We start from the raw sequence: 17,394 nt of genomic DNA, 5'->3' as shown, positions 1-17,394 counted from the left end.
CCGGCAGGATCCTAAAAATCAGGATCCGGTGCATCTCTAGTTTTTTCCACAACGGCGAATACTGCTATTGTGCAGTACTTACTGTTTATGCTCAATATGTGACTCAAAGTAATATTTTCACAGTAGTTGTCTGTTTTTTCGAAAAACAGTAGGATGCTGTTGCAGAATTGCCGTAAATAAACAGCTATTTGTTACAGTGCACAGTTTAGTCTGGCAGTGTGGTAGACAGTGTGGCCTAAGTAACTGTATGTAGTCATCCATGTGTGACTAAATCTGTGTGCCCCTGTCACAAAATTACTTTTAAAATTTATTTTGTCGTGCATTGTCATATGTGTAGCACTACGGTAGGAAAGCCTTCTCAGGGACTATTACAGTGTTTGGTAACACTTTATTTTAGGGATACATCTATTAGCACTAATACATACAATGTTAATGCCTGCATAAGTAACTTGTAAGGCATGTACTAAGCAAATGCTAAGGCCTACTAGGTTCTTACAAAGGTTAAATTGGTAATAAATCCCTTATTGTGCATGAACAAGACATTTGCGAATACATGCCTAACAAATGTTTGATTTTGCTTTGTAGGCCTACATGCCCTACAAGTTACTGACGTCACTTCCGCTTCCGGATCAAGCTATTCCCGTCGAGGAGCTACTCGGACGAAATTAAGTTTCTTCTCGTTTTTCTCCTAAAAGCTTTGTCTGAAACTTACAACTACAAACAACTGATTCGATGTAGTATTACTTTAGCGCTACCTTGTTATCACTCTTACAACAACATAAGCACATAGGCTAACCTCCCCACCATCCAAATAGATTTTTGCTTTCCACCAGGCTAGCCTACATAACCTTTTTTTTTTTTTTTTCGCGCCGAGCCCTACTCGGCTTTAGTTTCACCTCACCTCATAGTCAATTTTGCAACACTACACCAACTATCTCGCAAAAATAACCTTTTCTGCTGCATCCGCAGACCTAATTATGGCCAACTCTACCTGCGCCTGCAGTGATCTAGCTAATGCTAATGAAAGACTAGCCAAAGCCAACATGACGATTGAAACACTTAGACGTGACATTCGTCGGCTACAATGCGAGGTAGTCATAAAATCCCATAACACCACGTTGAAACACCAAACCAGTAATACTAGCGCCAACCTAACTACACTATCTTTTTTCCCCAGCCACAGCAAACACCAGCCGAAGTCCCCCCCGAATCCACCGTGCTCCACTCCCGCGCGTCGTAGCTGGACGGAGGTGGTTAACGGCGGCAGGGGAGTACTGCAGAAATGTTCACCACCTCTAGTGACTAGCAATCGTTTTTCTGTACTTGACTCAGTCATCGATGCAGAAACTGACCCTGTCCCCCCCTCCCACCAGGTGCCCAAGCCTCTACCACAAAGAGTGCGACCCAGAAGCCGCCGGACCCTCGCTACCCCCAGGCAAATCACCCGAGAGCAGCCTGCCCATTCAGAACCCCGGCGACCATCAACAGTCCTCATAGGATCTTCGATGGTTCGCCACGTAACCCTACGAAACGCCCAGACGTGGTGCCTACCTGGAGCTCTCGTAGCCGATGTCCAGTCGAATGTGCCGGACGCGCTGTCACAGTATCCTACTACCACAACTCTCATCGTCCACGCAGGCTCCAATGACATCCGGCTGCAGCAGTATAAAAAACTTGAGTCCGATTTCCTCTCCCTTATTAACACCCTTAGCAGCACTGGAAAAAAATACGCTATCTCAGGCCCCATCCCCTCTGTTTGTTTCTCTGCCTTCCAGTTCTCCCGAATCCGCCAACTGCACGTCTGGCTGATGAGACACTGCCGCCAAGAAGCCATTCCCTACGTTGACAACTTCTCCGCTTTCTGGAACCGCCGTAACCTCTTCGCACGAGATGGAAGGCACTTAAACAGATCTGGCGCTCGTCTCCTCGCGACCAACCTAGAGCTGACCCTCGAAGCCCACCGGTCCTTGGATTGACTAACAGGTGTTTCAAATCCAAAGCACCACACCAATTTAGACACTGCGTGCCCAACAGAGAGTTCCCCTCTAGCTATCCACGCTGTCACTACCCGTAGGAAAGCTCGCAGATATAGACCCTCTGGTTGTGTACACAACAACCTAATTACGATTGCACCTGAACGCATAAACAATAGCTCTACTACTTTGAATGTTAATGCTGCATTACTTAACGTGCAGTCCTTGACCAACAAAAGCTTCGTAGTAAACCAGCTGGTCTCGGACAAAAACATAAGCTTTATGTTCCTTACCGAAACATGGCTTAAAGACGACGGGGCTGCTACTTTTATTGAGGCTTGCCCTTCCGATTACAAATTCCTTCACGCCCCGAGACCAAAGAAACGAGGCGGAGGCGTAGCCATACTTTTCTCCAACAAATTTAATTGTACTAAGATGAATCTGGGCTCTTTCTCTTCATTTGAATACTTGGCAATGAGGGTCCAAGCAAACCTCAAACTGATCATTATTGTTCTGTACCGTCCACCGAAATTCTCTTCGTCATTTCTATCCGATTTCTCCACCTTCATGTCGGACGTACTTACTAACTATGACAAAGCAATAATTGCTGGCGACTTTAATATCCACGTAAATAAATCAGATGACGCAATAGCCAAGTCTTTCTTAGACACATTAAATGGATTCGGTGTCGTCCAGAATGTTACAGAACAGCCTACCCATCGAAAAGGCAACACACTTGACCTTGTTATTTCACATGCACTTGACATCAACAATATATCGGTCACGGACGTCGGCCTCTCCGACCACCACTGTGTGTTTTTTTGATTTTGACATTTCAACACAAATTAGCACACCCAACAATGTCATTCACAGACGACGCATTAATGCCTCTGCTGAGCTTAAGATTTCAGACCTCATCAAATCAGGTGACCTACTAAATGGTCACTGCACACCTGATGAAATGGTTGATAGCTTCAACAACAACTTAAGAGGAATTCTAGATAACATAGCTCCAATTAGAACGACGACAAGAACCAGAGCTAGGTATTCACCTTGGATGAATGACTCACTTAGAGCCTTAAAAAGAAAATGCAGAGTAACCGAGCGTCTTTGGAGGAAAACTAAATTAGAAGTCCACAGACAATCCCTTAGGGATGAGATCTCCTCCTACAATAATGCGGTACGCTCAGAGAGAAAAGCATATTTTTCCAAAATCATAACAGACAACCAGCATAATGCGAAAGTTCTTTTTTCCACTATTGACCACCTGCTTAATCCAACACATAGCAATAACAACCTAAATGCAGCATCACATGCCAAGTGCGAGGAATTTGCTAGATTTTTTAATAAAAAGATTGCCGACATTAGAGAAGGCATCCAAGGTGGAAACGCAGCAACCTCTGTCGCCCACTCAGGCGATACACCGAGGGGAGGGTTTAAACCCCCTAGGAGACCTGAGAGCTTCCAAAAGTTTTGTCCAATTACAGAGGACGACCTCTGTAAAATAGTCAGGGAAAGTAAGCAGTCTACCTGCAGCCTTGACGCGATCCCCACATATCTGCTAAAAAACGTACTTGGTTGCTTAGCAGCACCTTTACTGCAAATTGTTAACACCTCTATGCTTACAGGCATTTTTCCAAGCTCATTCAAAACAGCCATGGTAAAGCCACTCCTAAAAAAGACAAATTTAGATCAGAATTCTTTAAACAACTACCGACCTATATCAAACCTCCCCTTTATAAGCAAGGTACTAGAAAAAGTTGTATTTAAACAGCTTAATCAACATCTGGCTGGGAATGATATCTTGGAAAAATTCCAATCAGGCTTTAGAGCCAACCATAGCACCGAAACAGCACTAACCAAAATAATAAGTGATCTTAGGCTCAACACTGCCGCAAACAAAGTTTCAGCACTTATCCTCCTCGACCTCAGTGCCGCCTTTGACACGATAGACCACAACATACTAATTGACCGCCTTGAATCTTGGGTAGGCTTGTCCGGTCACGTCTTAGAGTGGTTCAAAACATATATTACAGGAAGACAGTTTTTTGTCACCATCGGAGAATACGTCTCCAACAAGTATGATGTGCCTTTTGGAGTTGCTCAGGGTAGTTGCTTGGGCCCTCTCCTCTTCTCTCTCTATATGTTGCCCCTGGGCTCCATCATCAGAGAGCACAATGTTGATTTTCATAGCTATGCCGATGACACTCAACTATATATCTCTGTCGAGCCTAGCCAAACCACTGCCATTCATGCCTTGACTAAATGCATGTCTGCCATTACAGATTGGATGAACAGTAACTTCCTAAAATTAAATGAAGATAAAACTGAAGTGTTGCTCATTGGGCCTAAGAAAAAACGTGCAAAACTCCACTCAAGCCTAGGTGACCTAAGCATACACATTAAAGATAAGGTTACTAGCCTAGGTGTGGTCATAGACTCGGATTTGAGCTTTGAGCCTCACATCAACAAGATAACAAAATCTGCTTTTTTCCATCTTAGAAATGTCAACAAAGTGCGCGGCTTGGCCCCCCGACAAGACGCTGAGAAACTTATTCATGCCTTTGTCACCAGTAGGATAGACTACTGCAATGCTCTTTTCTCTGGTCTCCCAAAAAAATTAATTGACAAATTGCAACTCATTCAAAATTCTGCGGCAAGAATCCTAACAAGAACCAGAATGAGAGAGCACATCTCTCCTGTCTTGGCAGACCTGCACTGGTTACCTGTCTCATACAGAATCGACTTTAAGATTCTGCTCACAGTATTTAAAGCATTAAATGGACTTGCCCCTAGCTATATCTCAGACATGCTCTCTTTTTATGCCCCTGCTCGAGCTCTCAGGTCCACTGATGCCAAGCTGCTAAGGACCCCCACCCCCCCGCAGAAGAAGATCGGCGACGCCGCGTTTGCCTGCTATGCGCCCAAGAGATGGAACACCCTCCCCATCGAGATCCGATCAGCCACCTCCGTCGACTCCTTTAAGAAGCAGCTGAAGACCCACCTCTTCATCCTTGCCAACTCCTAGCTGCCAAGACGTCATAGTGTCCCAGCCGCCGCAGCGCCCTTACTACTCGCAATCCAGCCCTGGCAGGGGGCTCCCCTAGGTGGCCGCTGGTCTCTGCCTGAGGTTTCTTCCTGACTACAGGGGGTCTTTTTTCTCAGACCTCACTGAGCTTTTTTTTCCCCCTCACAAACTATGAATCAAGCGAAAGGGAGTTTTTCCTCACCCCTGATGCCACCAGGGGCCGCACCTGAGCGCCCAATCTCTGTGTGACTATCTATGACTTATGATAGGCCCAGCCACTATGGACCTTACACATCTAAGAATCCTGGTCCTAACCTACGTTGACCTTATGACTCTACATTCTCTGTCTATCTCTTCTTCCTCTGCCTTCCTGCTTTTTCTGCCTCTCCTCTATACCTCTCCTTTTAAATCTATCTCTCCTCTCCTTTTAATTCTATCTCTAACAATGTTTTTTCCCATTTGTTAAGCACTTTGAGTTACATGCCTTGTATGACACAGTGCTATACAAATACAATTATTATTATTATATTATTATTATACAGGCACATTGCATGTATTAGTGCTAATAGATGTATCCCTAAAATAAAGTGTTACCCAGTGTTTCACTTGCGGATAATGCGCAACAGTGTGCATTATGATGGTAATGAGTGATGTGTTGGACCTGTGTATTATGTATGTAAGTCAATGGTTCTCAAACTTTTCCCATCATTCCCCCCTTTGAAGGGTCTGGATGCTTCCGAGCCCCCACCCCCCCCTCAAACAGCAGTAAAACAAAGGGAGACAATTTATGATACAATGTTGGTGAGGGCTTAAAATGTATTGCTAATTGGTGAGACAGGAGATAATTTCCTTAGGGGGAAAACCCCAAAATCAGATGTCACACGCCCCCCCTCCGATACCTCAGCGCCCCCCCAGGGGGGCTTGCGCCCCACTTTGAGAAACACTGGTGTAAGGGATAACGGTTGATGAGGTGACCGGCACCACGTAGTTAATGGCTCAGCAGGAGCTTAGCACTCGGACGACGAATGCAGCAAGGAGACGGGGCTGTTTGGTTTTGTGCCATATCTCCACCAAGTCATTAACTTTGTGGAACCGGTCGACCTCGAAGGCCGTTATCCAGCTTATCTGCCATTAGGGGTAGGGTATTTTGTTATCTATTAGTGTCTGTGAAGTTGTAGGAATCATGCCTACTGCACCCGAATCTAGTGAGCAAGATAGACACTTCTCTAGACAGATGCATGAAACTTAGCCACGCTTAGAATCTTCTTTTGGAATGCTGACATTGTGATTATTTAATTTTTTTAATAGATCATGTATCATAGATCATCCTTTACACTACAATGCAGTACTCTACTCTATTCTGCTCTACTCTGCACTACTCCACTCTACTCTGCTCTACTCTACTCTGCTCTGCTCTGCTCTACTCTACTCTACTCTGCTCTACTCCACTCAACTCTGCTCTGCTCCACTCTACTCTACTCTACTCTGCTCTGCTCCACTCTACTCTGCTCTGCTCTGCTCTGCTCTGCTCCGCTCCACTCTACTCTGCTCTACTCTACTCTACTCTGCTCTACACTACACTACTCGACTCTACCCTACCCTACTCTACTCTACTCTACTCTACTCTGCTCTGCTCTACTCTACTCTACTCTACTCTGCTCTGCTCTACTCTACACTGTAAAAAATAGCTGTTAAAGGGTTTATGAAACGAAAACAAACGGTCATTCCCATTAAAGCCTTGTTTTTTCTGATAGCATCGATGAGACTTTGAACCCAATCATCCTGGAGGAACTTGTGAAAATGGCAACTCAAAGTGTGAATTCTGTGAAATTTGGTGTGACTAATGAGCTGGGCTGTGACATCATAGAGGAGAGTCCCTGGTTTGCTATTATGGCGATCTGAGAAAACAACACACATTTGATGGACCCACATCTTATAAAGGAACCAAAATTCTGATACAAACATCAGCGTGTCGAAAAACCACACATCCAACCTCATGAGAAAAAAAAAACAGCAGCACAAATCTATTTCAGAGGCACTGATACATCTGCAGAAAGTGACATGTCTGACAGGCGAAGTGACGATTGTTGACATAGCCTGACAGTTCGTTTTGTTTATGGTTACGGTTGCTAAGGGCGCTTTGCCATGACCCACAGATGACATGGCGTGTGTATTTGTTGACAAATGGAGGGCATTTTGATTCAATTGCGCGATATAGTGTGATTGAAATGCATGTAGGCTACATGCAAAAATATCATCAACTAGAGAAAAAACGGAGGTATTAGGCTGTTGGAAAAACGCCCTATATAGCCTGAGTCCTCAGCATATTTTTAGCGTTCATCATTATTATTATTTTTTGTGCTCAAAGTCACAGGCGTCGCGTGTCCCTCAGCCGGACTCTGAGGACGAGGTGTGTCCAAACGTCAGCCACACGTGCACCACAATACTAAAAACAAACAATCAACGCTTCAAAGTAGGCCTACGCTATGTGCATCTCCGTTTATTCGCTAAGCAGTAGCAGGACTTTTTCTAGGATTTTTTGGCATGAGGGAGCATCATGGCAGGTTACAGGGGGTGAATGGGGGTGTTCCCCCCCATGAATGAGAAATTTATTAGGGGCGCTCAAATATATATATATATATAAAAATAAAAGTATGAGGGTGCACCCACGGAGGTATGAGGGTGGAGCGCCCCTATTTCCCCGTTCAGAAAAAGCCCTGAGTAGCCCAATCTGTGAGTTGGCTGTCCTCGACTGAGAGCACCACGCTGATGTGCGGATATCCTCCCAAAACCAATTTATTGACCAGTTGAATGGCAATCAACAAAAAGTGCATATTCCGAGAGCATTCGCATCGGTTTGGCATGTAATGTGCATTACCCTTTCCTGAAAACAACATACAAAGCAGATGGACAAGGTAAAACGAGTAGCCTAAAGCAAAGCAGTGCACTCACCTGTCTTCGTGCCCGAGCAGTTACAGGGGCAGTTTCAGTCTGCACGCCGGCGATGTCAATTGTTGGAACTGCTTGAGGCAATAGCATTCTCTTCAGTCCAACCATGCCCGCGACCTCCACATTTGTGGTGAAGCACAAGGGGTGGAAATGTGCCGAGCACAACAGTGACCACGAGCTTGCTTCAAAACCACGCATTGCATCCACAGAGCCCTAGCTTGATTAAGCCTTCTCCTTGTCGGCCACAGTTCCATCATTCTTCACAGAAGGGAACTTGTGCAAAGATATTCCTTCTGTCAAGTAGCCATTTTTGCAGCTGGCACCGTTCGGCCCTCCAGCAACACACTGCTTGACACTGCGCTTTGTTTTGGTACTAGCCGCCATTGATCTGAACAAGGTGGAATGAGGTGAACTCACCCCTTTTATGTCACGCATATCATTTGCATAAAATATGCATGTCACCAAAAAAACACTTTTTGGGGACGTTTTAACATGACTTTTAGGACAAAATATCACCCAGACAATATCCCATTTTATTCACAAGGCTTAGAACTTTCAGAATCTGTCCTGGAAATGGTCAAATTCCTTTACTTTGTTTTCGTTTCATAAACACTTTAATTTAGGGCAATTCTGCAACAGCATTCTACTGTTTTTCGAAAAAACAGACAACTACTGTGAAAATACTACTTTGAGTCACATATTGAGCATAAACAGTAAGTACTGCACAATAGCAGCATTCGCCGTTGTGGAAACAACCAAGTTATTTTAGGCAGCACCATTGAAACCCATTCATCCTCCACTTGTCCGTGATCACCATCAAGCTTCAATACCACCTGAAGAACTTAAGTCATTCTCACTGGTTTAAGATTCTCTGATACTATCAAGCATGATGTAACAATTTCTAAGGAAACTACAATACTTAAGTGCTTGATGCAGCAAAGTATGAGTAGCACATGCATGTTGATAGTGATGAAAGTGTGAATGGCTGAAACATTTTAAGAACTTGTAACACTCTTGCAACAAGCAGTCCCATCTAAACCAATCTGCTAATCAGTGCCTGGCCTCACCTGAGTACTAAGGGCTGTTATGCCATTATTCAATTACGACCTTCACCTGCCAAATCCCTGATGACTCTGGTCACATGGTACCCTTGCACCTGTATATAAATCTGGACTATCAACACTTCAGTTGCTTACCTGCCTGCTGGCTGGCCTGCATGGCACAGCATAGCACTTGCTTGCCTACAAGCTTGCTTACAGGCTTGCATACTTTCCTCTTTGTGAAAGCTTGCTTTGTGGCACTTGCTGTGTGTGGCATCATTTGTGGCATTGTTGCATATAATGTGCCTGCTGCAAATTAGGCATTGCTTTGAGAGCTAGCTTGTAGTGCTGCTTTTTTGCTGTGCTACTTGGTGCAAATTACGTTTTTACAGACTGACCAATGCTAGATTAATCATTGGCTCATCAAGAGCTGATTCATTAAAAAGCCCACCTCACACACTCCCATTGTCATTGTAACATAGCACTGCGTACACTGAAATTGTTTCATGGCCCACACATTCAATGGACCACTGCAAACCAGCATCTCAATATAGCATAGTGGCGGCATGGTATCATGCTCAAGTCACTTCAGTCATGGTGACCGATGGGACGGTGGGGCGGTAACATGGCCAGGGTATGGAGAATGATGGGTGGGAGGGAAGTTGCCATGGCTATATTCATGAATGCAACTATGACCCAGTAATTGCCTGCTATCTCACAGTACATCTTCAACTTTTTAACTGTAGTGTACCGTTATTTTACCTATACTACTGTATAAATATTGTAGAGCACTTTTAGTTTAACAATACTAATACTGTGAACGTTCTGTAGAGTACTGTTATTTTAACAGTTCAATTGCTGCTGAAAAATAGTTATATACTGTGGTACATTAAACAGTACTGAGCTGTATGGTGTTTGGTGGGAAATAACAGTAGAATTACAGGTAAATATAATTGCCAGTAACTGCCGTTATTTTGCAGGGGAAATCTCTTACAGTGTACTCTACTCCACTCTGCTCTACTGTACTCCACTGTGGTAGGAGTGAGTCCTAACCTTGGAGAGCGCTACGTAGGGGAACTTGTCCATCTCCATCTGGTACTCCTCCCCACTCTGGCCACTCAGCTGGCCCTTCAGGATCCGAGCCGCCGTCACCGTGGGGATCCCCATGCCTGTGGAGAGACAGACACACATAGATATGAATGCACACACAGACACACACACATGCACGCACACACACACCAGGGGTGGAACTTAAGTTTTTTCCCCGCCAGTCACGGTGGCAGGTACATTTCAAAATCTACCAATCACTGTTTTACCTGTCAAAGTGACTGGTGGGTTAAAAATTTTACCAGTCACCACTGAAATGTACCCGTCATTGGCAGGTGGACGGGTGCTTATTTCCATCCCTGACACACACGCACGCACACAACTAAAATAGAGCGCACAAACAAATGCTATTCATGGTGAAGAGCTGAAAATGAACAATGCGTGTTACTGTAAGAGAATATGTGGTGCAGATTTAACATCTGTACAAATAAGTCTGTATGAATATAATTTACGTGTAGCTATTGAAAAGCAAGAGAAGGTCGCACCATGCATTTGACATTTTTTTTAATTACAGACACCTTTCGCAGTTCCACACACTGAGGAAGGCAGAACGCCGAAATGCGTCTGTGTAATAAAAAAAAAAGTCAAATGCATGGTGCGACCTTCTCTTACTCTTCAGTTTTATAATAGTTTGGTCAGCACCCTAAAAAGAAGAAAAATCTGTTTGGGTGAAGACTGCTCCTCCAACCTTTATAAGATATTTTTGCTACTGCCTGCTCAATTTAACACACATGTCAGCTTAAGTCATGAATGAGGCGCAAATGACAGACATCCAGACGCATGATGAGCTGACACATGACCTTGCTCCTGTGACCCTCACGGGGGCAGCCGTGGCTCAGTGGTTAGACTTAGAGCACTGGGTTGGCAACCCATGGGTTCCTGGTTCAATGCCCGACCGGACCACGGCTGAAGTGCCCTTGATCTAGGCACCTAACCACCACACTGCTCCCAGGGCGCCGCTCAGCAGGCAGCCCACCACTACGGACTAGTGTGTGTACTTCAATGTGATTCACTGGTCCAAATGGGACAAAGTGCAGAGAAAGAATTTCCCCTAGGGGACCAAAATTGGCTCCAATTGGCTTGACTGACAGAATTACGTAACAGACGGCTATGAACATTAAAGTACACATGCAATTCATAAAGCGCCCCACGTCAAATGACAAATTTCTGCAGAGAAAATAATTCAATCATTATACAGCGTCACTTGACACTCCTTAAATGGATCAGTCTGGTTGTGTGGTTTTGGTTAAGACACTTTGAGCATACACAGTAAAAAAAGGGGTGTTACAGTAAAGCTCCAGAGAAAACTTACATATACAACTCTAGGAAGAGTAGAGTCAAAAGTCAGTGTAAAATGTTGCAGATGGCCAGTGTAATTTCAACTCCACAGCAAGACAATTACCCACTCTGCTCCAGGTGCTAATGTTTCACATTTTTAGAAGATATGTATTTGTACAATTAACTTTGAAAATGTAACCCTGGCCAAAGAGTAAAATGTATTTAACCAAATCTTTATCAAATGTTATCTCTTCCTAACTCTGATTTTCTCTTAACTCTCTTTATAAGTTCTAATATCACTGTTATTTTTTTACTGTGTACTATCTGTGCTGTTTATACCGTACTTGCCCAATGAAGGTTGTTACTTTACTATAAGGCTACTTCATCACTCTGCATTCATACATGTGTAATGACAATACAGTAGAATCCAATTTAACCCGTTGATGCCTAAGCCCTAAGACCTAAATATCTCAGCCTCCGAAGCACATACAAACATGACATGAGTTACATTTAAAAGCCAGGACCCTCCTCTTGCATTAGAATGTGTTCATACAGCTCTAACATACCCACATATTTAATAAAACAGCTCAAATCTCAAAATCCTGAATGCAGCGTATATGTGTCTCCAGGACACAATGGGTTAATGTGCACTCAGGTGGAATTCAATGAGCTTCAATTCACTTCCAAGGCATTGGTCAACAGTTGAACCTCATCAATATTATTTGTTTCACAAGAGTATTCATAAGTTATTTTGTTTCATAAATTGGCCCCTTCTGCCTGCAGCCCTTCTGCATAGGAATTCATGTGGAGGGCAGGCACGTGGTGCATGAATGGTCTACTTACTAGGGTCTGTTGCTAGCTATTAGGGTTCACATGTTAGCCGCTATTCTATCCGTATGTATAAGTGACTTTTAAGACATGCGTTAAAGGGGTATGCCACTATTTTGGGGCTTAATACAGTTAAAATCGTTGGCCAGGGTGGTAACACTTTATTTTAGGGACACATCTATTAGCACTAATACATACAATATTAATGCCTGTGTAAGTAACTTGTAAGGCATGTACTAAGCAAAATAAGACAGTTGTTAAGCATGTATTCACAAATGTCTTGTTCATGCCCAATTAGGGATTTATTACTAATATAACCTTAGTAAGGACCAGTAAGCCTATATTTCTATTTATTAGTAAGTAGTAAGTGGCAGAATACAATGTGTATAAGCTCCCGACACACTGTGTGAACAAACCCTGAACAGTGTGAAAACAGATGCAGAATAAGGGTCCCTATTCTAAAGTGATGCATTGGTCAGCCCAGATGGTAGCCTCAGGGCCTCCGCACTACCAAAGTCCTAGGGCCCCCACACCACCCAGGCCTGCACTACCTAGCCCCCCCGATCTACAAAGTGTAAGGGTATGTCAAATAATTAATACTTATCCAGCCAAGTCATTTAGTTTTCTCTTGTTCTTATCCATGATAGAGAGGTAACAAGAGCCTATATATAGCAAGGATTGAACGTACACTTGTCAATGGCGGTGGGTTGGTGAGATGTAATTTTTTTTCATGTACCACTGAGTTTTAATTGTAAAAAAACAAACAAAATAAATGCAGAACATTATAATAATAGTTTTGAAGCAAAACTAAACTACTCTTTTGTGATAATTAAGTGAATGTTGGAGAACATTAGCTTCAAGAAGTGCAGTGCATGATGGGTACGCAATCTAGGCCAACAGACAACCTACCCAGCTCTGAGCCTACGTCCTTAGCTCCTCCCCTCACTTGTGAAATTTAGTTGCTAAGGGCGTACCCATCATGCACTGCACTTCTTGTAGCTAAGTTTCTCAAACATTAACTTATTTATCAGAAAGGAATAGCTTAGTTTCGCTTCCAAACTACTACTCATCGTTATATCCTGCATTTATTGCAGGGTTTTTACAATTAAAACTAATTGGTGTATGAAAAAATGACATCTCACCACCCACCGTCATTGATAACTTTACGTCCAATCCTTGCTATATAATGCTTCCAATTACTCATCAACATAATGAGTAGAATAAGTGAGATCTTCATACCTACTGAGACTAATATAAAATTCGAAATGTTCTTACACTTTGCTTCCCGGGCGGGGGGGGCACGTAGAGTGGGGCCCTAGGTAGTGCGGGGGCCCTAAGCCATCTGGGCTGAGCAATGCATCACTTTAGAATAGGGACCCTTATTCCACATCTGTTTTCACACTGTTCAGGGTTTGTTCACACAGTGTACCAGGAGCTTATACACATTGTATTCTGGCCCTTACTGCTTACACATAAATAGAAATCTAGGTCTACTAGGTCCTTACTAAGGTTATATTGGTAATAAATCCCTTATTGTGCATGAACAAGACATTTGCGAATAAATGTCTAACAACTGTCTTATTTTGCTTAGTACATGCCTTACAAGTTACTTACACATGCATTAATATTTTATGTATTAGTGCTAATAGATGTGTCCCTAAAATAAAGTGTTACCGCCAGGGTTTATAAAGGTGGTAAAGTGTCTTATTTTTCATGTTAAGCGTTGTCTTGCTTTAAGACAAGTTAAAAGAGGGAGCATGTCGCTAAGCTAGTGAAAGTCAATGGATCCGTGTAGCAAAATCAATTACTCGTTAGTTTGATGAAGGCTTGATAGCCGAAACGCGTTTGCTTTTTGGACATGGTGGTAATATAAATAAATAATGAGACGCAGTTTGTGAGTGCGGATTTTTCTTCCTTAAGGAGCCAGATTGTCACCCACCGTCCCCGAGGAAGAAGATGACGTTCTTGGCCACGTTCTTGTTGAGCTCCTGCAGCTGCAGGGCCTGCTTGAGCGAGCGCTGGGCCCACGTGTTCCAGTATGCAGGGTTCTTCTCCTCCTCTGTTGGCACGCACACATGCACACACACACACACAGGCGCGCACACACACACACGCAAACACATACACGCACACACACACACACACACACACACACACGCACACACACACACACACACACACACACACACACACACACACACACGCATAAAATCAGCGTGAACACATACGGTACACACACATATGCAAAGACACACATACTCACACACCCACACCCGCACCCACACACACACACACACATGGCATGTACACACACACACACACACACACACACACACACACACACACACACACACACACACACACACACACACTCGTGCCCATGTACATGTACACACACACCCGCATATACACACACACACACACACACACACACACACACACACACACACACACACACACACACACACACACAGAAAAAAAATATTTAGGACATCTCCCCGAGCATACTTAATGCAGAAGGCCATGAAAACGAAGATGACGACGGCAGACCTTATTTCTTATCTGGCATCCATGCATGAGACTGTGTAAGCTTCTTAACCAGCCAGCCAGCCATCCCCACCACTACCCCCACCTCAAAAGCAACCGCATGTGTGCAAAACACACCACAATACATGCAGTGTCCTGTCCATTAGTAAGCCTAATCTCCCCCACCACACAATGGTAAAGAAGGCTGCACTTTCTAATCAAGATGGTGGATATTGTCATGGCCTTATTGGATTGGGGGGTGGCCGACCCGTGTGGTCTGGCCTTGATCTTCTTCTGACTTACGGTATTTATCCTTGCAATCACGCTTCTGTTTACAAGCAGAAGAGGAAGCGCTTTAATTTAAGATTGTGTTCTAAAGGCTTATGCGACATGCTGCTGGCATGTCTTGTCAAATGCTGCCTCAGTGCCCGCGGCACAGTACCGAATGTCATGGTTATCTACAGGACAGTAGGAGCGGGAAAGGATCTGCACACTGCTTGCAAAAGACTTAATTTATTTGGAGCAACGTTTCGATCATAGATCTTCTTCAGGCATCTTAGTTGCTCCAAATATATTAAGTCTTTTGCAAGCAGTGTGCAGATCCTTTCCCGCTTCTACATCTGTCAGTTTTTTGATTTGGCACCTGCAGATGCTTTTTTGCTGGATGTGCGCGCTCTCCACTACACTCTATATACAGAACAGTATACATGTGTTTTGTGTGTGACAAAGTTGTATTTTCTGTATTTTTATGGCAATGTGAAATTTTACATTTTTTTAAAAAAAAGAAGGTATGAATAAAATCTACATGAACGGTGGTGGTGGCTGTTCAACTAAGCCAAAACTAAACGGAAAAAAAAACTACTAGCCCGTGCAACACCAGGTCTATGTTCTTTTTGAAATGGCATGGATGTCAACGGTGAACTTGTCTCTTGTGCAAAGGACGGGACTTACCGGGAAAGCCATGAACCCCCAGCGCCACGACGGAGCAGCTCAGTAGAACACCCAGTGTCACGGTGCAAACGTTCCCATGTGCCATTGTGTTTCCAGGCAACTGTCACATTCCACTATCCACAGGCAAAGGGAGATTCGCAGGCTTGTCCTAAGAAATCAAGCGAAATCAAAGCTGATTCAGTATAATGAATAATAGGAGAGCAGAGGCAATTCCTGGGGGGCAAAACTGTGAAATGCCACCAATAAAACTGTGCTACATGTGCATACAGAATTTCAGTTAGCCTATTTATAGATCAACCATGACCACATTTTTCATTTTGTTGCGAGCTCTCCTGTTATGATCTACATACTGTACGTATGAGTGGGAAATAGACAATATAATTTCACTTTCACAATAGTAGCTACAACTTTCACAGTGATTTACTAGCCAGGCCTCGCCCTCCAAGTGATGCAACACCTGCAGCGTTGCTTCTGGTCAGGCCAGGAGCAATACAAATATAATTTCTGAGCTCCAGAAAAATCGGGAACTCCTCCCACTTTGTCGGGAAGCAAACAACCAGTAGCAAACCAAACGAGGCGGGTCAAACATGCCGTTTGGGATATGTTGTTATGCTCTTGGTCAGTAATGGTGGGGTGGCGTCCGCGCCAATGTCTTATCCTGAGCATTTCGCTCGGAGCGTAATTCCAAAAAACTGGGAACACTGATGATGGGCTAGACCCGAAAGTTTGTCCCTTGTCTGTCGGTTTTATTTACTTTTTTCGGCTTTGTTTAATACAGTTTTTGATTTTGCATTCAGCTCCAGTGTGCGACTCCATTCTAAAATCTTGGTATACTTTGTATAATCACAATAAAGGCTTTCTATTCTATTCTATTCTTCTTTTTCATTATAACGCTCTTGGTCAGACCAAGTCCGGAACAGAACAGATGTGAGAGTTGATGATAATCAGGCTGGTGATTTACTGCATAAGAGTTTTTTTCCTCAAGCCATCTGCTTTTTAAATTAAGTCAATAACTATTTTTAATTATTTTTATTTTATTTTATTTTATTACTTTTATTTTTTACCATCCAGCACAGCACAGAGAAGCTGCAATCCCCATTTCACTGCCAATTGTGCTTGCACAAGGAAGCATGTGACAAATAAAAATCTTGAATCTTGTACAAGTCAGTAGTGCTGCTGTGTGACGTGTACTATGTGCAGCTGGACAGTGTAACATTCCTTGCTGAGCCATATAGCCACCATAAATAATCAATTACTATGAGCTTGTACAGCTCATCATTAGGTTTGAGAGTGGAATGTTTTCCTAGAAAGTCACATGTAGTCAGCAATAGTCATTGGGCATTGGGTTGCATGGTCACTATCAGTGTAAATGGTGCATTTCACACAACGGGCTGCAGTCACATTGTACTTGTATCCTCTTACATGCTAAATGCTAGTAAATAGTAGTACACGTAGTAGTAGTAGTAAATGCTACCCTGGTTATAAGACACACGCACACACACGCATACGCACGCACACACGCACGCGCACACACACACACACACACACACACACACACACACACACACATAGTATATGTATACTAGAGAGAGAGAGATATGATGAACAGACAAACACACGTGCGCATGCGCGCGGCGCACACACACACACACACACACACACACACACACACACACACACACACACACACACACACACACACACACACACACAC

General features: G+C 43.6%; 1 protein-coding gene across 1 annotated transcript in view; it reads right to left on the bottom strand.

The window, feature by feature from the left end:
- The window catches only part of alpl (alkaline phosphatase, biomineralization associated), a 69,030-nt gene that overhangs the window by 36,176 nt on the left and 15,460 nt on the right, over positions 1-17,394 (bottom strand). The window contains exons 2-4 of the mRNA XM_063214827.1: positions 15,681-15,828; positions 14,143-14,262; positions 10,044-10,159 (exon numbers count right to left, since the gene is read on the bottom strand). Coding sequence (XP_063070897.1) covers positions 10,044-10,159; positions 14,143-14,262; positions 15,681-15,765 — 321 coding nt within the window. The 5' untranslated portion in view covers positions 15,766-15,828. The remainder of the gene's footprint in view (positions 1-10,043; positions 10,160-14,142; positions 14,263-15,680; positions 15,829-17,394) is intronic.

Source organism: Engraulis encrasicolus, chromosome 14, assembly GCF_034702125.1.
Source record: "Engraulis encrasicolus isolate BLACKSEA-1 chromosome 14, IST_EnEncr_1.0, whole genome shotgun sequence".
Lineage (NCBI taxonomy): Eukaryota > Metazoa > Chordata > Actinopteri > Clupeiformes > Engraulidae > Engraulis > Engraulis encrasicolus.
Note: the sequence above shows the minus strand (reverse complement) of the source record. Positions and strands in the feature narration are given on the sequence as shown.